This window comes from Pseudophryne corroboree, chromosome 5, assembly GCF_028390025.1.
Source record: "Pseudophryne corroboree isolate aPseCor3 chromosome 5, aPseCor3.hap2, whole genome shotgun sequence".
In the NCBI taxonomy this organism is placed as follows: domain Eukaryota; kingdom Metazoa; phylum Chordata; class Amphibia; order Anura; family Myobatrachidae; genus Pseudophryne; species Pseudophryne corroboree.
Window position 1 is genome coordinate 788,987,480 of NC_086448.1, and position 22,554 is coordinate 789,010,033.

The following is a 22,554-nucleotide window of genomic DNA, read 5'->3' on the forward strand; positions in this document are numbered from 1 at the left end:
AGGGCTAGAATACTTACCTAGCAGGTGTTGGGATTCGGAGCGTCGGCATGCTGCTGTCGGTCTTCTGACTGCCGGCATCCCAAGCTCCAGGTTCCTGATACCATCCCGATAATACAACTTTTTCAGACGAGGATGTGTCTGTGTCCATGTCTGCATTTGTTTCCAATTGCGCAAATGTACCCTTAGGGCAGTGATGGCTAACCTCTCCAGCTGTTGTTGGATTACATATCCCAGCATGCCCTGCTACAGTTTTGTTATTTGACCATGCTAAAATTGATGCAGGGCATGCTGGGATGTGTAGTTCAACAACAGCTGGAGTGTCATCACTGCCTTAGGGTGTCATTCCGAGTTGATCGCACGTAGCAACTTTTTGCTGCCCGTGCAATCAACTAGACGCCGCCTATGGGGGAGGGTTTGTTTTGCATAGCAAGGCTGCGAACGCTTGTGCAGCCGAGTTATGCAAAAACATTTTGTGCAGTTTCTGAGCAGCTCTGGAGTTACTTACCCGCTGCGATGTCTTCAGCCTGTCAGGTCCCGGAATTGACGTCAGACACTCGCCCTGCAAACGCCTGGACACGCCTGCGTTCACCGCACCACTCCCAGAAAACGTTCAGCTGACGCCCCGGAACGCCTTCCTCCTGTCAATCTTCTTGCGATCGTCGCAGCGATCGCTTTCTTCATTCTTCATGTCATTGCCCAGCGACGGCCATCACTGGGCAACGACGCGCCTGCGCATTGCGGCTGTTGGGCTTGCACAGAACCGACCCGTTCGCACCGCTGCGAAAAACAGCAGTGTGCGAACGGGTCGGAATGACCCCCTTAGCGTACTCGCCCCACGTAAGCACATCCCTTCCCTCCCCCGGTCCCGACTGCCCGGTCACAGATGGGTATAAGTGCGAGAGTCTGGTTAGTAGCACTTCCAATCAGTGGCAGTATGCACAGTGATGTCACACAATATGCACAGTGATGTCACACAATATGCACAGTGATGTCACACAAGATACATTACAACAATTGGCATAACATTCACTCTGCTGTAACCCCTTAATCTCCAGGCAGAGAAGCACAGTTGAGGCTGTAATTATCTATCCACCACTGACCAGTGATGAATTTCACATTAGGCACGTGAGGCATGCACCCAAGGGCGCCATCTGCTAGTGGACGGCACTCTGACCAGTTGTTTTAGTACGGCCAGTCCGCAATTTATAAGTAAGTACAAAATATTTTTACTGTTTTGTAATCAACGCTATATCCAGTGGAGTATGGGCGGGTAAGACATGCCCGTAATCATTTATGTCCTAGTAAGTAAATATGGGAAGGTAGTTACGTGACCGGTCACAATACCGACACTGGAATCCCGCCCCTTACAGTCCCGACAGTCGGCATGTCGACTAACAGGGACTATTCCCTGCGCTCGCCACCAAGCACGCAAAGGGCTCCGTTGCTCTCCCTCCCCCCTACCGCCAGACATCTAAAAGCTGGGATCCCGGCATCGGTATGGTGGCCGCCGGTCATGCATACCCAACCCGTACATATGTATAGGCCTACATAATTACAAATAAAATGAAATGTCATTGTTTTATTATTATATTACACTGCCAATAGCCAAATACGGGCTTATAACCAAACAATGGTAATTAGAAGATTGGGTGATATTAGGTGGCCATTGCTGGTGTGCCTAGGGTGCGACCTGACACCTATACGCCCTTGACAAAAACCCATTAATACCTTTTTGGGGGTCTGGCATTATCCCAGAGTAATTTTGGCATTTCTTTGGCTGCGATCGACTGGCAAGCTGTACCCAAGCATCCTGGGGGACACACAACCGTCCCACCCCCGCCTCTCCTGTCACAACCATCCCACCCCCGCCTCTCCTGTCACAACCATCCCACCCCCTGCCTCTCCTGTAAAAGACGGAGACAAACAGGATGGATTTTTGTGTTAAAGTTAAGGAATTTGTTGTAGTTTTCTCTTTTACCTCAGAGATGTCATTGAGCAGCAGACTGTCATTATGAGGACGGTCTCACAGCGTAGACACAATGTTAGTGTTCATTCTAGCACCCTGCACCTTTTAAAACATGTGCAGTTCCTCTTCCCTGCCTGGGGTGTCGCTCTCTGCTCTGGTGCTTCTATCACACTCTGGTCTGTTTTTCATGGTGAAAACAGAACAGAGTGTTATGAGAAGCACCAGAGCAGAGAGTGACACCCCAGGCAGGAAAGAGGAACTGCACATGTTTTGAAAGGTGCAGGGTGCTAGAGTGAACACTGCAATGTCAATACTGCACAATCCTCCCCCAGCGGCTGTTTGCAGGGAGCAGGCAAGCGTACAGTGCACTTTCTGCAACTTAAACACACATAATTGTTACAAACTTCCTGTCACGGTCGCTGGACACGCGGAATGTCAGGCAGGCGCAGGAGAAAATCGTATTTACAAACACAGCGATTAGCAGTCCGGCTCTGGCCGCAGCAAATGGAAATGAGGCCTCATGATGTAACCAAGTGAACTGCTACCAAATCACAACCAGCTCTCACTTGGCAAAGGTGAAATTCTAAGTGTACGGATAACTTACATCAGGGTTAGGCATGTGTTTCACTCCGGATTCTGTGGAACTGCACATCCCAGCAACACTTGCAACAGTTTTACTGTTAGAGCATGCTAAAACTGTGGCCGGGCATGCTGGGATGTGTGGTTCCACAGCAGCTGGAGTGCCAGAAGTTGCCTACCCCTGAGGTCATAGTCTGGAAACTCCTCCATTCTCTGTTCAGGTACCACAACTGCTTGACCTTGGTGTGGGAATACCTGCCCAGGCGTAGGTAGGTATGATCCTCTTTGGTAGTGGGTTGTTTTGCGCTTTTAGTGTTGCCTGCTGTTTTCACAAATGCTGGATACAATATGATGGGGTTGTATTACAGCGCTCTTTAGGTACATACTGCACCATGGGGGAGATTTATCAAAATTTGGAGAAAGTTAAAGCACCAACCAGTCAGTTTCTAATTGTAATTTTTCTAAAACAGCCTGTAACATGACAGGAGCTGACTGGTTGGTACTTTGGCCCTCATTCCGAGTTGTACGCTCGTTCTTTTTCATCGCATCGCAGTGAAAATCCGCGTAGTACGCATGCGCAATGTTCGCACTGCGACTGCGCCAAGTAAATTTGCTATGAAGAAAGTATTTTTACTCACGGCTTTTTCATCGCTCCGGCGATCGTAGTGTGATTGACAGGAAATGGGTGTTACTAGGCGGAAACACGGCGTTTTAGGGGCGTGTGGATGAAAACGCTACCGTTTCCGGAAAAAACGCAGGAGTGGCTGGAGAAACGGGGGAGTGGTTGGGCGAACGCTGGGTGTGTTTGTGACGTCAACCAGGAACGACAAGCACTGAACTGATCGCACAGGCAGAGTAAGTCTGGAGCTACTCTAAAACTGCTACGAGGTTTGTGATCGCAATATTGCGAATACATCGGTCGCACTTTTAAGATGCTAAGATACACTCCCAGTAGGCGGCGGCTTAGCGCGTGTAACTCTGCTACATTCGCATTGCGAGCGATCAACTCGGAATGAGGGCCTTTATCTTTTTCGACTTTATCTCTCTCCAATCTTGGCTAAATCTCCCCCTATGTCACTGGGAGGCTTTGAAGGCTCCAGTAAAAACAAGGATAATGTACAAGATTTTGTCTACTCCCCTGACTATATGAGCTGTTATAGTCCTGATTTTTGTGCAGTAGTCTGCGGGTGAATGGGGATTTTATACTAGTGGCACTCACCTACTTTGGGGAATCCTAGGACCCACTAACAGCTGGAACAGTATCTTGTAATGCTGAGAATATTTTCCATCCTGGAATTTGTTTAAAACTTTGGAGGACATGTACTAAGCAGTGATAAAAGTGGAGAAGTGAGCCAGTGGAGAAGTTGCCCATGGCAACCAATCAGCTGCTCTGTATGATTTTGTAATATGCAAATGATAAATGTTACATCAATGCTGATTGGTTGCCATGGGCAACTTCTCCACTGGCTCACTTCTCCACTTTTATCACTGCTTAGTACATGTCCCCCTAAGTGTATTTGCACAGTATATGCTCATTTTAACCCAGTACTGTGACCCTTCTTCACAATAAAGGGCTGAAAACGTCCGTCGTATGCACTAAAAAAAATACAAAAAAACTACAATAGCACAGTTCAAACTTTCTTGAATCACAGTGCCTATGAGTATCGGAAATTTTTTCAAAGCACCCCTGGGCCAAAAGTTTAAAAAAAATAAAACATTTTTTTTTGCTTGGGACCAGAGGTATTTTGGATATCGGATTTTTCTGTATTTTGGAACAGTTACATACCATAATGAGATATCATGGCGAGGGGACCTAAGTCTAAGCACAGAATGCATTTATGTTTCATATACAATTTATACACACAGCCTGAAGTTAATATTAGCCAATATTTTTATTATCTTTGTGCATTAAACAAAGTGTGTGTACATTCACACAATTAATTTATGTTTCATATACACCTCATACACACAGCCTGAAGGTCATTTAATACAATATTTTTAATAACGGTGTATTAAACAAAGTTTGTGTACATTGAGCCATCAGAAAACAAAGGTTTCACTATCTCACTCTGTATTTCGTAATATTCCGTTGTGCGTAATATTTGGATATGGAATACTCAACGTGTGTGTGTATGTGTGTGTGTGTGTGTGTGTGTGTGTGTGTGTGTGTGTGTGTGTGTGTGTGTGTGTGTGTGTGTGTGTGTGTGTGTATATATATATATATATATATATATATATATATATATATATATATATATATATAAGTCCAGAAAAGAACGGCACTGGAGACGGTCACATGCAGTGAAAAAAGATGTATTTTAAACAGGCCTGGGAGTGCCGACTGCTATATATATATAAAATCATACAAATTCAGCACTCACCTAATATTGACACTCCAAACTGTAATTCATCTGAATTCAGGGAATGTTAGTTCCAAAATATTGCAATAGTTTGATAAGCTGACCAGCCCCTTCACTGCCATTCCCATTTGGTCAGTCCCTACACTGACTTACACAAATCTGAGCAATGCTCACAGGCATCTTTTGGATTTTAAATGCACAGCATGCTTATGTCATGTGTTTAGGGCCCTGTCCAACTCTTCTAAAGAGACAGGAACCACACCCAAGCATATCAGTAAAAACACCTGGGGAAGGGACTGACCAAATGGGAATTGCCGTGAAGGGACTGGTCAGCTTAACAAACTATTGCAATATTTTGGAACTAACATTCCCTGAATTCAGATGAATTACAGTTTGGAGTGTTAATATTAGGTGAGTGCTGAATTTGTATGATTTTTTTATTTAAATAGTGTGGTCACAATACCACTGCCACCGCTGATGTTTGAGTGCTGTGGGTTCTTGCCTATTGTTTATATGTTTATATATATATATATATATATATATATATATACATATATACACACACACGGCGTCGGGTGCGGCATTCCAAGCGGCGGGAACAAAGTACACTTACATCCGTAGTGAAGACAACGTTTCAATGCATTTTACGTGTGCATTTTCATCACGCTTAGATTGTCACGCTTCGGGCCCAGTATCTCGCTCCACTTCACTTGCCACAGGTTGCTTTTCCAAATAGTTGGTGACGTTGACCCAGTGCATTATGGGAAAGGTCCTCTCCGCGATGGGATTCTAAACGCTACCGTTTTACGGGGTCAGGAGAGGAGAATGGAAATGCACCTAGGCCCGCCACTCTCTAGTTCCGCCACTGGGTTAGGGATAGGTTGGGGAAGCGTAAGCAGCGATAGGGAGCAATGGCAGCTAAGACTGAGGGTTATGCCATAGCGGACAGTCAGTACCGGCGGGTGGTCACACCATTATGTTTCATTTTATTTCTCTGGGGTGTCTTATATCTACATTCTTATTAGGAACTAGGGGGAAATTAGATTAAGCTATGTGATTTTACTGAGAGAATGTAAAATAGTGCTGGATGTTCCTGGGCGGTGCAAGACACGCCCAAAAGGTGGTGCTAGACACGCCCAAAAAGTGGTGCAAGACACGCCAAAAAGGTGGTGCTAGACATGCCCAAAAGGTTGTGTTAGACACGCTGAAAAGGTGGTGCTAGACACGCCCAAAAGGTGGTGCAAGACACGCCAAAAAGGTGGTGCTAGACATGCCCAAAAGGCGGTGCTAGACACACCCCTCCTGCCGTGCACCCCCTAATAAAATTAGCTGTGCACACCTATGGTCATTATTGGATTTTTATCAATATAGTAAAATTGCCGGCATAGTGTTATGTTGGGGTGAAGTGGGTTGGGGTGGGGGGAACCCGTAAGACTATGCGCGGGGAATCTGCATGTGGGGGACTTACAATGGTGGCGGGTGTGGCCTATGTTGTTACAGCTGCAGAGTTAGTGGTGGGGGCGGGGTTATGGACGCCGGCGGTGGTATGCGCAGTCTGAGGAAATCCATATGGACACCTCCACTGCAGGGTGAAAAATATCACTTTTTTCCGAAAAGCTGCTTGGCAAAAATAGCAGTTTTTCGGAAGTGATATTTTTATAAGGGAGTCATGATGAATTTGGAAAAAATTGTGAAATGTAAAGGTGAGAATTAAAAACAAAAAATTCTTAATTCACAATTTCTCTAACGTCCTAGTGGATGCTGGGGACTCCGTAAGAACCATGGGGAATAGACGGGCTCCGCAGCAGACAGGGCACTTTAAGAAAGAATTTGGATTCTGGTGTGCTCTGGCTCCTCCCTCTATGTCCCTCCTCCAGACCTCAGTTTGAATCTGTGCCCGGACGAGCTGGGTGCTGTTTAGTGAGCTCTCCTGAGCTTGCTATAAGAAAGTATTTTGTTAGGTTTTTTATTTTCAGGGAGATCTGCTGGCAACAGGCTCCCTGCATCGTGGGACTGAGGGGAGAGAAGCAGCCCTACTCTCTGAAGATAGGTCCTGCTTCTTAGGCTACTGGACACCATTACCTCCAGAGGGATCGTACACAGGATCTCACCCTTTGTCGTCCGATCCCGGAGCCGTGTGAAAGAAGCAAGAAGACTTCAAAATTGGCGGCAGAAGACTCCAGTCTTCACTGAGGTAGCGCACAGCACTGCAGCTGTGCGCCATTTCTCCCACACTACACCCACATACTCCGGTCACTGTAGGGTGCAGGGCGCAGGGGGGGGCGCCCTGGGCAGCAATTAGAACCTCTTGGCAAAAGTTGGACATATATACAGTTGGGCACTGTATATATGTATGAGCCCCCACCATAATATTGTACAGAAACGCGGGACAGAAGCCCGCCGCTGAGGGTAAAAAGAGAGGGGGGGGGGCACATAAATTAGGCGCAAAAACATAATATACAGCAGCTACTGGGTTAACACTAAGTTACTGTGTGATTCCTGGGACATATAGCGCTGGGGTGTGTGCTGGCATACTCTCTCTCTCTGTCTCCAAAGGGCCTTGTGGGGGAACTGTCTTCAAAAAAGAGCATCCCCTGTGTGTGTGTGGTGTGTCGGTATGCTTGTGTCGACATGTTTGACGAGGAAGGCTATGTGTAAGCAGAGCGGGAGCAAATGAATGTGGTGTCTCCGCCGACGGCGCCGACACCTGATTGGATGGATATGTGGAAGCTTTTAAATGATAATGTTAATTCCTTGCATAAAAGGTTGGATAAAGCTGAAACCTTAGGACAGTCTGGGTCTCAGCCCATGCCTGATCCTATGTCGCAGAGGCCGTCAGGGTCTCAGAAGCGCCCACTATCCCAAATTGTTGACACAGATACCGACATGGATTCTGACTCCAGTGTCGATTACGATGATGCAAAGTTACAGCCTAAATTGGCTAAAGCCATCCGTTATATGATTAGAGCAATAAAGGATGTGTTGCACATCACAGAGGAAACCCCAGTCCCTGACAAGAGGGTTCATATGTATGGGGAAAAATGGCAGGTGGTGACCTTCCCCCCTTCACACGAGCTAAATGAGTTATGTGAAAAGGCTTGGGAATCTCCAGATAAAAAACTGCAGATTTCCAAACGGATGCTTATGGCGTATCCTTTCCCGCCAACGGACAGGTTACGCTGGGAATTCCCCCCTAGGGTGGACAAGGCTCTAAAACGCTTATCCAAGAGGGTAGCCCTGCCGTCACAGGATACGGCCACCCTAAAAGATGCTGCGGATAGAAAGCAAGAGGGTACCCTGAAGTCCATTTATACACATTCAGGTACCTTACTAAGGCCGGCAATTGCGTCGGCCTGGGTGTGTAGTGCTGTAGCAGCATGGACGGATACCTTATCTGAGGAACTTGATACCTTAGACAAGGATACTATATTAATGACCCTGGGGCATATAAAAGACGCTGTCCTATATATGAGAGATGCTCAAAGAGACATTAGCCTACTGGGCTCTAGAATAAATGCAATGTCGATTTCTGCCAGAAGGGTCCTGTGGACTCGGCAATGGACAGGCAACGCCGACTCAAAAAGGCATATGGAGGTTTTACCTTACAAGGGTGAGGAATTGTTTGGGGAGGGTCTCTCGGACCTGGTCTCCACAGCTACTGCTGGAAAGTCAATTTTTTTTGCCATTTGTTCCCTCACAACCTAAGAAAGCACCGTATTACCAAATGCAGTCCTTTCGATCACAAAAAGGCAAGAGAGTCCGAGGTGCGTCCTTTCTCGCCAGAGGCAGGGGCAGAGGAAAGAAGCTGCACAACACAGCTAGTTCCCAGGAACAGAAGTCCTCCCCGGCTTCCACTAAATCCACCGCATGACGCTGGGGCTCCACAGGCGGAGCTAGGCCCGGTGGGGGCGCGTCTCCGAAATTTCATCCACAAGTGGGTTCACTCCCAGGTGGATCCCTGGGCATTAGAGATTGTGTCTCAGGGATACAAGCTGGAATTCGAAGAGATGCCCCCTCACCGTTACCTCAAATCGGCCCTGCCAGCTTCCCCCTTAGAGAGGGAAATAGTGTTAGCTGCAATTCACAAATTGTATCTTCAGCAGGTGGTGGTCAAGGTTCCCCTCCTTCAACAAGGGAAGGGTTATTATTCGACCATGTTTGTGGTACCGAAACCGGACGGTTCGGTCAGACCCATATTGAATTTAAAATCCCTGAACATATACCTGAAAAGGTTCAAGTTCAAGATGGAATCGCTCAGAGCGGTCATCGCAAGCCTGGAAGGGGGGGATTTTATGGTGTCTCTGGACATAAAGGATGCATACCTTCATGTCCCCATTTATCCACCTCATCAGGCGTACCTCAGATTTGTGGTACAGGATTGTCATTACCAATTCCAGACATTGCCGTTTGGTCTCTCCACGGCACCGAGAATATTTACCAAGCTAATGGCGGAAATGATGGTACTCCTGCGAAAGCAAGGGGTCACCATTATCCCATACTTGGACGATCTCCTCATAAAGGCGAGGTCCAGAGAGCAGTTGCTGATCAGCGTAGCATGCTCTCGGGAAGTGTTACAACAGCATGGCTGGATTTTAAATATTCCAAAGTCGCAGTTGATTCCTACGACTCGTCTGCCCTTCCTGGGCATGATTCTGGACACAGACCAGAAGAGGGTTTATCTCCCGATGGAGAAGGCTCAGGAGCTCATGACACTGGTCAGAGACCTATTAAAACCAAAACAGGTGTCGGTGCATCACTGCACGCGAGTACTGGGAAAGATGGTGGCATCATACGAGGCCATTCCCTTCGGCAGATTCCATGCGAGGGCCTTTGAATGGGATCTGTTGGACAAGTGGTCCGGATCACATCTTCAGATGCATCGGCTGATCACCCTATCCCCCAGGGCCAGGGTGTCTCTCCTGTGGTGGCTGCAGAGTGCTCACCTTCTCGAGGGCCGCACATTCGGCATTCAGGACTGGGTCCTGGTGACCACGGGTGGGGGGCAGTCACACAGGGAAGAAATTTCCAAGGTCTGTGGTCAAGTCAGGAGACTTGCCTTCACATCAACATCCTGGAACTAAGGGCCATATACAACGCCCTACGTCAAGCAGAGACCCTGCTTCGCGACCAATCGGTTCTGATTCAGTCGGACAACATCACCGCAGTGGCTCATGTAAACCGCCAAGGCGGCACAAGGAGCAGGGTGGCGATGGCGGAAGCCACCAGAATTCTTCGCTGGGCGGAGAATCACGTAAGCGCACTGTCAGCAGTGTTCATTCCGGGAGTGGACAACTGGGAAGCAGACTTCCTCAGCAGGCACGACCTCCACCCAGGAGAGTGGGGACTACATCAAGAAGTCTTCACGCAGATTGCAAGTCGGTGGGAACTGCCACTGGTGGACATGATGGCATCCCGCCTCAACAAAAAGCTACAGAGGTATTGCGCCAGGTCAAGAGACCCTCAGGCGATAGCTGTAGACGCACTAGAGACACCGTGGGTGTTCCAGTCGGTTTATGTATTTCCTCCTCTTCCTCTCATACCCAAGGTGCTGAGAATCATAAGAAAAAGAGAAGTGAGAACAATACTCATTGTTCCGGAATACTCATTGTTCTGGATTGGCCAAGAAGGACTTGGTATCCAGATCTGCAAGAAATGCTCACAGAGGACCCAGGGCCTCTGCCTCTAAGACAGGACCTGTTGCAACAGGGGCCCTGTCTGTTCCAAGACTTACCGCGGCTGCGTTTGACGGCATGGCGGTTGAACGCCGAATCCTAGCAGAAAAAGGCATTCCGGATGAGGTTATTCCTACGCTGATAAAGGCTAGGAAGGACGTGACGGCTAAACATTATCACCGTATATGGCGAAAATATGTTGCTTGGTATGAGGCCAAGAATGCCCCCACGGAGGAATTCCAGCTGGGCCGTTTCCTTCACTTCTTACAGTCGGGAGTGACTTTGGGCCTAAAATTGGGTTCCATTAAGGTCCAGATTTCGGCCCTATCTATTTTTTTTCAAAAAGAACTGGCTTCTCTGCCTGAAGTTCAGACGTTTGTAAAGGGAGTGCTGCATATTCAGCCCCCTTTTGTGCCTCCAGTGGCACCTTGGGATCTTAACGTGGTGTTAAGTTTCCTGAAGTCACACTGGTTTGAGCCACTTCAAACCATGGAGTTTATATAATATCTCGCGTGGAAGGTGGTCATGCTGTTAGCCTTGGCTTTGGCTAGGCGTGTGTCAGAATCAGCGGCTTTGTCACATAAAAGCCCCTATCTGGTTTTCCATATGGACAGGGCAGAATTGCGTACCCGTCCACAATTTCTGCCATAAGTGGTGTCATCTTTTCATATGAACCAACCTATTGTGGTGCCTGTGGCTACTCGTGACTTGTGGTCAGGGCTTTGAAGGTTTATGTAGCCAGAATGGCTAGAGTCAGGAAAACTGAGTCGCTGTTTATCCTGTATGCATCCAACAAGCTGGGTGCTCCTGCTTCAAAGCAAACTATTGCTCGCTGGATCTATAACACGATTCAGCAGGCTCATTCTGCGGCAGGATTGCCGCTGCCAAAATCAGTAAAAGCCCACTCCACAAGGAAGGTGGGCTCTTCTTGGGCGGCTGCCCGAGGGGTCTCGGCATTACAGCTTTGCCGAGCTGCTACTTGGTCAGATTCGAACACTTTTGCAAAGTTCTACAAGTTTGATACCCTGGCTGAGGAGGACCTTGTGTTTGCTCATTCGGTGCTGCAGAGTCATCCGCACTCTCCCGCCCGTTTGGGAGCTTTGGTATAATCCCCATGGTCCTTACGGAGTCCCCAGCATCCACTAGGACGTTAGAGAAAATAAGATTTTACTTACCGGTAAATCTATTTCTCGTAGTCCGTAGTGGATGCTGGGCGCCCGTCCCAAGTGCGGACTTCTTCTGCAATACTTGTATATAGTTATTGCTTAAATAAGGGTTATGTTATAGTTGCATCAGGGTTGATCTGATGCTCTGTTGTTGTTCATACTGTTAACTGGGTAAGTTTATCACAGGTTATACGGTGTGATTGGTGTGGCTGGTATGAGTCTTACCCTGGATTCCAAAATCCTTTCCTTGTACTGTCAGCTCTTCCGGGCACAGTTTCCCTAACTGAGGTCTGGAGGAGGGGCATAGAGGGAGGAGCCAGAGCACACCAGAATCCAAATTCTTTCTTAAAGTGCCCTGTCTCCTGCGGAGCCCGTCTATTCCCCATGGTCCTTACGGAGTCCCCAGCATCCAGTACGGACTACGAGAAATACATTTACCGGTAAGTAAAATCTTATTTTTTTTCATAATGAATATGCCCCCATGCCACATAACAAGAATACAATACATAAGATGCAATAAAATGTAATTGTGAAACATATTGATCTGAAACCACGAATAGCACAAAACTTATGTATGAGCAGCGGAAGTACCCGGCATTGCCCAGGTGTAAACCTTCAAGCTATTAACTTATCAATGAGTTAGATGTAACTGTCAACATTTTAAAAATAATTAGCAGCTCTTCCAACACACCAATGAGGTGGCTGCCCAGTGTCATTTTTTTTTTTCTTGGGGTGTCGCCAGTAGCCCTAATCCCCAGCTCTTTTTTTTTTTTTATACTTTTTTTTTAAATGTTTTTTTTTTTTTTTTAGTTTTACATTCACCTTTAACCAACTGTGTTCTTGCCGGCCCAAGTGGTGTTTCTACAGCCATCTACGTGCTAATTCTAGAAATGTGTAAGAATTTGCACTGGCACGAGCTGTAGCACTGATCTCATGTGCAGACTGTAAATTCTTTGCCAAAGGGACCATGCGGGGCAAATTATTCAGCGGGGCCATAGTGCGTCTCATAATAAACTGCATATCCTTGGCACTGGGCGCTCTGGTCATATGGTTGGCCTCTGGAGGGTGGGAGTCATTCTGCAGCACGTTGCCCCCCCTGCCCCTCTCAGCAGTACCATGGGGGACACTGTTCCTCTCCACCCGTGTCTTGATGAATTTGGCCTTGCTCCCATAGGTCATTGTGCTGCGTGTATCTTCATAGGCACTATCTGCTGGACTGATGTGTGCAATCATGACCATTCTGCTTTTTCCGCTCAGTGCGCCCTTTAGCAGCCAGGTCAGTTTACTGTCTCGATAGTTTATATGGCTGCCTGGTCTCTCGCGCAGTGCCATGATGCAGTTCCTGAGGGCGAGAAGGGAGCGGTTGATGTAACCTCCTTCTTTCATGGTCTTGCCACTGTTGGTAGTCTGGCTTGCCCGCTCTGATCCTGCCAGGTCTACCATGTACAGGCGGCCTGTGCTCACTCCATCACTGCCTGTTTGCTTTACGGTGACCTGTAATACGGCATGGGAGCGTGATGAGGTCTTATTAGCAGTTGTGGTTGTTTCAGAGCGACGCTTATTTCCCGTCTTCAGCATAGTCATGGCCTTCTCGGGAGTGCTAGGGGATAATGCAGTAATCCCTACTATTTTGGGGTTACCATAAGGATCCTCACTGAGGGCCAAAGATCCAGAATTTGGTCTTAATAGGTCCCGGATCGTTTCATTGTAGATCTCAGCATATGACAAGGATACAGAGAAATTATCTCTCCTTCCAGTCTCCTCAATAGTCTTAAACAGGTCCTTCAGGGTAAGATACATCAGTCCGGGCTCGCGAGGCTTGCCCATCATAGTATAGGTCTTCCCTGTGCCTGTGGGGCCGTAGGCAAATATAGCAGCATTGTACCCAGCTAGGATGTCATCCACTATGTTCTTCATCGTGGAATCATATACGTTTTCCTGAGTAGCTGCCTGATTGAACACGTGGTTAAAGGTGAATGTTGCTTCTCTGGTCCTGCTCGAGCGCAGTACGTCATAAGGATCCTCGCCAGGGTCCTTCAGTAGCACCGTCTGCAGACCAAGCTGTTGGGTGATGCGCTGTGCTCGGTTCTTAGTCTCCGTCATATTAAACGGACGGATGCGCAGAGCCACAGTCATCTGATGGTCTATAGCGTTCTTCTGTTTAGTCGCCATCTCTCGATTCTAATCTCAGAAAAGAGTAAGAAAAGTATCTGTGTTTTGGCACTAGTCCAACGGTAACAGATATGAGCCAGGAAGCCGCCAGCGGCGTGTTTTATACCCATCAAAAGGTGGTCCTAGACATGCCCAGACATGCCCAAAAGGTGGCGCTAGACACGCCCTAAAGGTGGTGCTAGACATGCCCAAAAGGCGGTGCTAGACATGCCCAGACATGCCCAAAAGGTGGTGCTAGACACGCCCCTCCTGCGCACACCTATGGTCATTACTGTTTTTTATATAAATTATACAATTGCCGTCATAGTGTTATGTTGGGATCAAGTGGGTTGGCGTGGGGTGCCACCCTGATACTTATGTTAGTGTCATCTGCTGCTGTAGCTATGTGTATTTACCCTGTACTTGGCCTATATGGTCTTCAACTGTAAGTCACTATTTTCCTGTTTTGATTATTTTGTTTATGTACTCTGTAATTGGGCGCTGCTTATCCCTTATGTAACCATATAAATTAAGGATAATAATAATAATAGACTCCAATGGAAGTGTGCCCCCAGTGGTCAACTCTTGTATTAATTACTTATCAAAAATGGCTTCAGCATAGTATACTATAAGTCCTTGTTTTTTGGTTTTGCTAATTGTTTATGTACTACGGGCCTAATTCAGATCTGATCGCAGCAGCAAATTTGTTAGCTAATGAGCAAACCATGGTGGTCATTCCGAGTTGATCGCTCGTTATTTTTTTTCCGCAGCGGAGCGATTAGTCGCTAATACGCATGCGCAATATCCGCAGTGCGACTGCGCCAAGTAAATTTGCTATTAAGTTAGGTATTTTACTCACGGCATTACGAGGTTTTTTCTTCGTTCTGGTGATCGTAGTGTGATTGACAGGAAGTGGGTGTTTCTGGGCGGAAACTGGCCGTTTTATGGGTGTGTGCGAAAAAACGCTGCCGTTTCTGGGAAAGTGGCTGGAGAAACGGGGGAGTGTCTGGGTGAACTCTGGGTGTGTTTGTGACGTCAAACCAATTAACAAAAAGGGAGGTAATCTGCGCACTGGGGTGGTTTTACTGTATGGGATGTGCTGCTAGTCAAAAGGGTGTCCTTGCCCTTTGGTTCAATATGGATATCTGGTTTTCACCAGTCAGGTGAAAACCAGATATCCATTGTGACGTCAAACCAAGAACGAAACTGACTGAACTGATCGCAGTGGCAGAGTAAGTCTCGAGCTACTCAGAAACTGCTAAGAACTGTCTATTCGCAAATCTGCTAATCTTTCGTTCGCAAATCTACTATGCTAAGATTCACTCCCAGTAGGCGGCGGCTTAGCGTGTGCAAAGCTGCTAAAAGCAGCTTGCGAGCGAACAACTCGGAATGAGGGCCCATGTGCACTGCAGGGGGGCAGATGTAACATGTGCAGAGAGAGTGAGATTTGGGTGGGGTGTGGTCAAACCGAAATCTAAATTGCAGTGTTAAAATTAAGCAGCCAGTATTTACCCAGGTTCGATCAGATCTGAATTAGGCCTTATGTTAGGCAATGCGGATCCCTATTGTTGTCATATAAATAATCATAGATATATACATATACGTGAGATGCGGGAGAGACTTCAGCTGTCTGTAGTGTGAGTAACGAAAACCTTTGCTATGTGACAGAGCTGCAATGGAGAGTCAGAGTAACACTGAACAGCGTATTTAACCTTTTTAGTTCTTATCTGAACATTTCAAGTTGCTGGGATTTGTAGTTCTACAATGGACCACCACGGGTCACCCAAGCTTGCTGACACACACAAATACAAAATACTGAGACCTCTTGCAGCACACGATAGTACCGCATAATAAAAAAAATAATTTCATTGCCAAATTTTGAATACAATTTACATACAGGTTGAGTATCCCATATCCAAAATGTATGGGACCAGAGGTGTTTTTCCGTATTTTGGAATAATTGCATACCATAGGGAGATATCATGGTGATGGGACCTAAGTCTAAGCACAGAATGCATTTATGTTTCGTATACACCTTATACACACAGCCTGAAGGTCATTTTAGCCAATATTTTTGATATCTTTGTGCATTAAACAATGTTTGTATACAAACACATAATTCATTTCTGTATCATATACTACTTCTACACACAGCCTGAAGGTCATTTAATACAATATTTGTAATAACTTTGTGTATTAAACAAAGTTTATGTACACTGAGGCATAAAAAAACAACAGATTCACTATCTCACTCAAAAAATTCCGTATTTCATAATAATCCGTATTTCGGAATATTTGGATAGGGAAGACTGAACCTGTAATTATATAATCATCTATCCCAGTGTTTTTCCACCACTTTGCCGTGGCACACTAGTGTGCCCTGAGCAGTCTCCAGGTGTGCCGCCATAGAAGCACGGCCAGGGCCCGTCAGTGTTTTGCTGCTACTGAGGCCCTAGAACAGGGCTGGCCAACCGGTCCTCGAGATCTACCAACAGTTCATGTTTTCCAGGCCTCCTGGACATCTGTAGAATGGTCAGTTAGGAATGAATGCAGCACATCTTAATTAGTAATTATTACACCTGTGCACCAGCTAGGTGGTCTGGAAAATGTGAACTGTTGGTAGATCTCGAGGACTGGTTTGGCCAGCCCTGCTCTAGAACGATCAATACTGGTGGGTTTAGTGGTTGCAGAGCCAGTTCTAATTTTGGGCCCGGGCAGTGTTGGGCTCTTCTGGCTTTCTCAGATGTGGCTCAGGCGTTACCTATGGAGAAGCTGCAACATGACATCCTAGGACACGCAACTGCACCATGCATCACCATTATATCTGAGTGTGCCTTGGCAATATTTAAATCATGTTCAGTGTGCCGTGAGTTGTAAAAGGTTGAATATCTCTGATCTATCCTAAGCTACTAGGTTAGAGGGTGCGGCCTTGCTAGCAGTTACAGCAATAGAATTGCGCACTATACTTTTTCATATTTAGCATTTTTAGAATAATGGTTCCAAATAAAATTTGAATGTACTCTTTATGTAAAGTGTCCTATAAAAATGTACTTACTACTGTCATCACTCCTGTTAATAAATGTGTAATATCCCTTGGTAACAGTGCTAGAGCACATGACATCACGCCGAGTGCAAGCTGCGGGAAGCATGGCACTGGACGGTCCGTGCGACTATACAGGCTGTAGGCTGCAGGGAGCGTACTGGAGTGTCCAGAGGAAGCTCTGGGGGCTGCCCTGTAGCAGCGACACTGGCTGTAGCCTGGAATGACACCCTGGAAGTGAGACGCCGGAGCCTCTCTACAGGATCGCAAACGCCGCAAGACCATCGTAGCACATGCGCAGTGTGCCTTAGATGCATGCGCAATCGGCCTATAATCGCTCAGCATCGACACTGCATACACCCCTGTATCAGGCCTGGGTCAGCTGCTAAGGGGTCCCCAATGCTGCCACATGAATAAACCCACAATTACCAAGTGGCCACCACAGTAATGTCATGGTCAGGGAAGGGAAATGATCCTCCATTAAGCCAGTCCCGTTGTTAATGTGTCATACTGTACTGGGGTATGTAGGACAGAGCAGTGTATGGAGATTACCTTATGTGCAGGATGTGGGAGTAATAACAGGTGGTCCAGCGAGTTGTCCCGATGGTGTGAGGACAACACCCTGAAGGCGGCAGCTTACCTCGGGCTGTGCTTGCAGATCGGCCAAATGAGGTATCTGGACCACAGGATACGTCTCAGGGCTTGTAGAAATGTCAGAGACCTCCCCGTTTGTTATTGTATAATCCGCTAAGCCCCATTGTGGACGTTGTAGTGAAAGGGTGACCTGCGTCCCCATACTGGAAATTTGGGTTCTGTCACAAGGGAAGAAAGCGGGATAGATGAGGGCTCAGCTGATATTTGTGAGGAAGATGGGCCACACTTTATCAGCAGTGGAATGAATAGACAGGGGCACCTCGCAGTCATGTAGGCAGAGGAATGACATCATATTAATCCCATGAAGGAATTAATTCTCCAGTAGGGCGGCCTGCTCTGCTGCCACTCTGCCACTGCAAGGTGCCCACTGCTGGGTCCTACTGCAGCGCGGCTTCCTCTCCCCGCTCCCAGTAACTGCACAGGGCCTCGGCCGCGGCTCTCTCCCTCAGCCCGACTGGTGGCTCTTCTCCCTGTTAGGGCGCACGCTGCAACCTCATGCTGTCTGTGTACAGCCAGCTCTGGCCCAAAGGTCCAACCCTTCAGAACACTGTGCTGTTCACGTGAAAGGGGGCTGCAAGGAAGGCAACCCCTGCAGTTCCCAGGAAATCTTTCTGGGGTATCACATTAGTATGGATATTCACCATGGAGCCAATCCTTCAAATAGTGGAGATGTGCAGCATGGCTATTAGTCAAACTGATGCCAACGTTGGATTTAGTTTCTTGCAGCTTTACCATACCTGCCAACATTGGTGGTCAGTGGAGCAGGACCCTACGTGTGGCTGCAAAGGGGGTGGAGCCTACATGAACGTGGGTGGGTCTTTGCGGTACCTGCGCTCCCATCACTGCAGGGGGCGTGCGTAGTTTATGCCACCGTTTACTATCTCTGGTGATGCCATGTAGAATGTTGGTCATATTGCATGTGTATACATTAGTAAGGATTTTAGGTAATTGAATCCCCAAGCATGTGATCGCTTTTCTCTACCCTATAATGGGGATGTCCCTGACCATGGCGGTTGGGTACTGAGCACCAGAAGGCCGCGAGCGATGGATTTCTCAAAATTGACAGTTAAAGCCCAAAGTCATTTCCAGTTTCCCGAATCCTCGACACATACAGAGTGAGAATAGAACCCGCTTGCCACCGAGCTCACAAGGGGCTTCTTGCACTCGCCAACACTCTATCTTAAGATAGGCAACTTTGTATGCATGTATTTGCTCCTCTCCAGGAGATCAGTCACTGACAAGAACTGCAAATGTTGTATCATCAGGGTAGAGGAGACCTTTACAGTTATGTGTACTCTGCCTTTCTAGGTCTGTTGTAAAACAGCAAGGTTTAACTAAGCCCGGCATACTTAGTGCCTGATTCTGCGGCTATCTGCAAACTGCGCATGCTCCACAGAGAAGCCGTATGCTGCGCAAGCACTGCACCATGCGTGTGCACAAGAATGGACAGGTTGAACCTTTGTTTGTGATGAAAAATTTGCACCCAACGTGGGTTGGGCGTAATTTCCTATCATGATCATGACTGCTACGGCTGCACGGCCGAACAGGAGAGCGGCTGTGGATGCAGCCGACTCGGAGACAGGCCTTTTCTCTGCACACATTTTTCTGTGAAATATTGTAATCTCATAATTGGCGGAGATGTTTACAGCTTTGATACAACTAAACTATAAACTTTGGGTAAGTGAAGAAAACGAAAAGCTTAACTACAGTATGTGGCAGACTTTCTGTAGAGGTAATGTAATTAGCCGGGGGGCAGATGTCTGAACGGTGCGTGTCTGTGCTTATCGTACGTACAGCTCCGCGCTGCAGTCAGTGGCAGAGCAGGGTTTCAGCAGAGGTGCTGTGTTTTTTATTTATTTTTTCTTCTTCTTTTTTTGAGAAGCTGATAATCGCTTCCAAAATAACTGGTAATGATGCGGAGCCTTCACTTTGTGTCACCGGGAATGTGTCAATATCCATCCTATTACCAAGTGTACACAGCGATCCAGTGCTTACAATAGAGACAACGCTTGTGACATTAACACTCCCGAGGTCATAGGAAGAGACACTGACGATCCCAAGATCTCTCCAAGCTGCCGCTTATGACAAATGCCTCGTGGGCCAGCGCTGTACTCAAAATAAATAGAAGTTAATCTTGTCTGCAGCTTCGCACACACAAATGTTTACTTAGGTGCAGGTATTTACGCTGTATTATTTAATAGCGGATTAAATGACGTTTCCTGTTCACCTCGGCCCCTTCCTGTCAGATTTCTATTTTTTTTTTTCACTTTTTACTCTGTGGTTACGTTGGAGGTCTCGCCCTCTACTGCCGCGGTGGTCCCCAAGTAGAAGTGGGGAGTCCCTTAGACAGATGGGCCTGTTACAGTATGTGGGCCAAGTGGCATTCTGCGCTGTCCGGTAATACTCAGACGTCATTGCAAATCCCGGGTGACACCTGGAAGGGTATTCAAGTCTTCCAGAGCTGCACCGTGTCCACCCACTTGCCAGTAAAGCGGGGCGGTCGGGATGTCTGATTACACGATTTGCGCTGAATCGTAGCCACGCCCCCATCTACAATGCCGGTAATCTTGCCAATGTGTAGTAAGGGGTAGGACCACAGGGATGCAAATATGCTTCACGCTCCGCACAGGCCACCTATGTCACACCACGCCCCCGCTGTGCTGACCTGGCTTCCCCTGTGTTATGTGGGCAGCGAGAAGTTGTCAAGTTAAGTATTACTTATACCCCTTTTCCACTAGCTCAAAAAACACACGGGGGCGCGCATTTACCTGTGTTTTTTGCAAGTGGAAAAGTGAAAAAATCAAGTGACCCGTGAATCCTACCCGGGTAACTACCTGGGTAGGACACGGGAATGATCCAGGTAGGGTTATAGTGTAAACGGAAGCCGTGTCAATGCGACACGGCTCCCGTTTACACTGTATGGAAGGGCGGCGCTGGGGGATCATGTGATCTCCCAGCGCCGCCCCTGCCGCGTCACTAGCAGCGTCACCAACCCGCCATTATTTCGGGTTGGTGAGCGCATTGGGAAAGGGGGCTGAGCATGAGCCGCAGCCGGGTAGCACCCGTGTCGGGCTCCTGGCTGCGACCCGTGCTCAGTAGGTGGAAAAAGGGTATTACTTACTGCCAGTGCTCTGGAGAATGTGAAATATTAGGGCTCCCTGAGAACTGGGTTTGGCCACCACTGTGCTAGGGCATATACTTTGGTGAATGGTCCAGAAAAACTAATTCAAAACTGTACTGGAATATGGCAGTGTGCAGTGAACTCCCAAACCCAATATGGCAGTGTGCAGTGAACTCCCAAACCCAAATGTTAGCTTAGTCCAGTTGGAGAAGGGACTCTACATTTCAGTTGGTGAATTGCTTGTCCCTTCTCTTGGGGAGCTGGGAGAAGTACATTTCTGCAAGTATGTATTTTCCATTTTACACGAAGGATACGTGAGAAATAAACCAATCCCTCTAAATGAGTTCCTGTGTTTTATGGGCACAGCTGTGACTTGTAAGCCGTCTTCTGGACAGGTGGCTCACTCGTGCAGATGTTGTAGCATTGCACACCTGCATTAAGGAGTTGGGAATGGTAGGGTCACTGCCATGCCGTCGGGTCGCTGATAGGAAGAGGAATAAATCATCCAGGAGATTTGTAGGTGTAGAAACGTTTCTAGTGTCTGTTTTAGCTCAGGCTGAAATGGAAGAGAGTGAGAACTGTAATTTAGGAGGATTCTGTGCCTCAGGATGTCTTTATTGCCCCCATAGTAAATGTGCAAATGTTCCAGATGCATTGTAACAAAACTAAACCCCATCTATTCCACTGTTTGGTTCCTGTCACCAACTGATTAGTCAGATTTGATAATCGTTGCTGTTCTTTTGTTTTCCTTCCTGCTGAAATAAAGAACTTGATAATGCTCTATTTAGAGAACCAGTACGAGAGACATTTGCTTCCTGGCCACCTGCTGATGCTTCTCCGTCACCCGCCTAGGATATTCCCCTTTGTATAGTGGTCAGATGGAGGTTTCCCTACCGTCACTACACGGGTCATCTGGCCAGTCTGACTCCATCTTGTAGCTATAGCTATCCATATTTCTCATACGTCCTAGAGGATGCTGGGGATGCTTCAAGAACCATGGGGTATAGACGGGATCCGCAGGAGACATGGGCACTTTAAGACTTTGAATGGGTGTGAACTGGCTCCTCCCTCTATGCCCCTACTCCAGGCTCCAGTTTAGATTCTGTGCCCAGTGAGACTGGTCACACACAGGGGAGCTCTACTGAGTTTCTCTGAAAACAAGACCCTCTGTTAAAAAATGAACTTCCCGCTCAACCAAGAGTTATTTTTAAAAAGAATAAAACTCTTAAAACAATGTTAGCACCTAGTATGCTGAAAAGTAAACGAAAATTGGCAGAGAAAACGCTAGAAGGAGATTGGCTGTCCACAAAGCCTAATGGATTTTATAAATGTGGCAAATCTCGATGTACAACATGTAAACATGTAATGAATCGAACAAAAACTGTGATTATAGATAGTGATGGGAATACATCTGATATAAAAAGCTTTATTAATTGTGATACAAGCTGGGTTATTTACTTATTGCAATGTGGATGTAACCTAAGATATATAGGTAGGACAACACGTAATTTGAAAACTAGATTCATGGAACATCGTCGCAATATTATTAATAAGAAGGTGGACCATAGCGTACCAAGACACTTCCTGGACTGTCACCAGGGAGATCCGAGCACGCTAAAATTACTCGGTCTTGAGCATATCACACAGACTGAAAGAGGTGGGGATAGATATAGTAAGCTATGTAAACAGGAGATATTTTGGACCTTTAAATTAAACTCACTCCATCCTCAGGGTCTAAACGAGGCTTTGGAGTTAAATTCAGTATTATGATTCAGGAATGACAAGCCACGTCCTGTTTCTCCTTTTTTTCCCCAATTTTTTCCTCCATCCCCCTTTATTTCCCTT

At 47.0% G+C, this 22,554-nt stretch overlaps 2 protein-coding genes across 4 annotated transcripts in view; one reads left to right on the forward strand and one right to left on the reverse strand.

Annotated features, from left to right (window-relative positions):
* Positions 1-22,554, forward strand: part of CRPPA (CDP-L-ribitol pyrophosphorylase A) — a 535,384-nt gene that overhangs the window by 39,186 nt on the left and 473,644 nt on the right. The gene's annotated exons all lie outside the window — the stretch shown is intronic.
* LOC134929469 (kinesin-like protein KIF19) lies at positions 12,472-13,981 on the reverse strand. Its single transcript, XM_063925086.1, has one exon. The coding sequence runs from the start codon at positions 13,913-13,915 to the stop codon at positions 12,605-12,607; it is 1,311 nt and encodes a 436-aa protein (XP_063781156.1). The 5' UTR covers positions 13,916-13,981; the 3' UTR covers positions 12,472-12,604.

Excerpts from the sequence above, each read along its gene's own strand:
- LOC134929469 (XM_063925086.1), bottom strand. The coding sequence starts at position 13,915 with ATGGCGACTAAACAGAAGAACGCTATAGACCATCAGATGACTGTGGCT.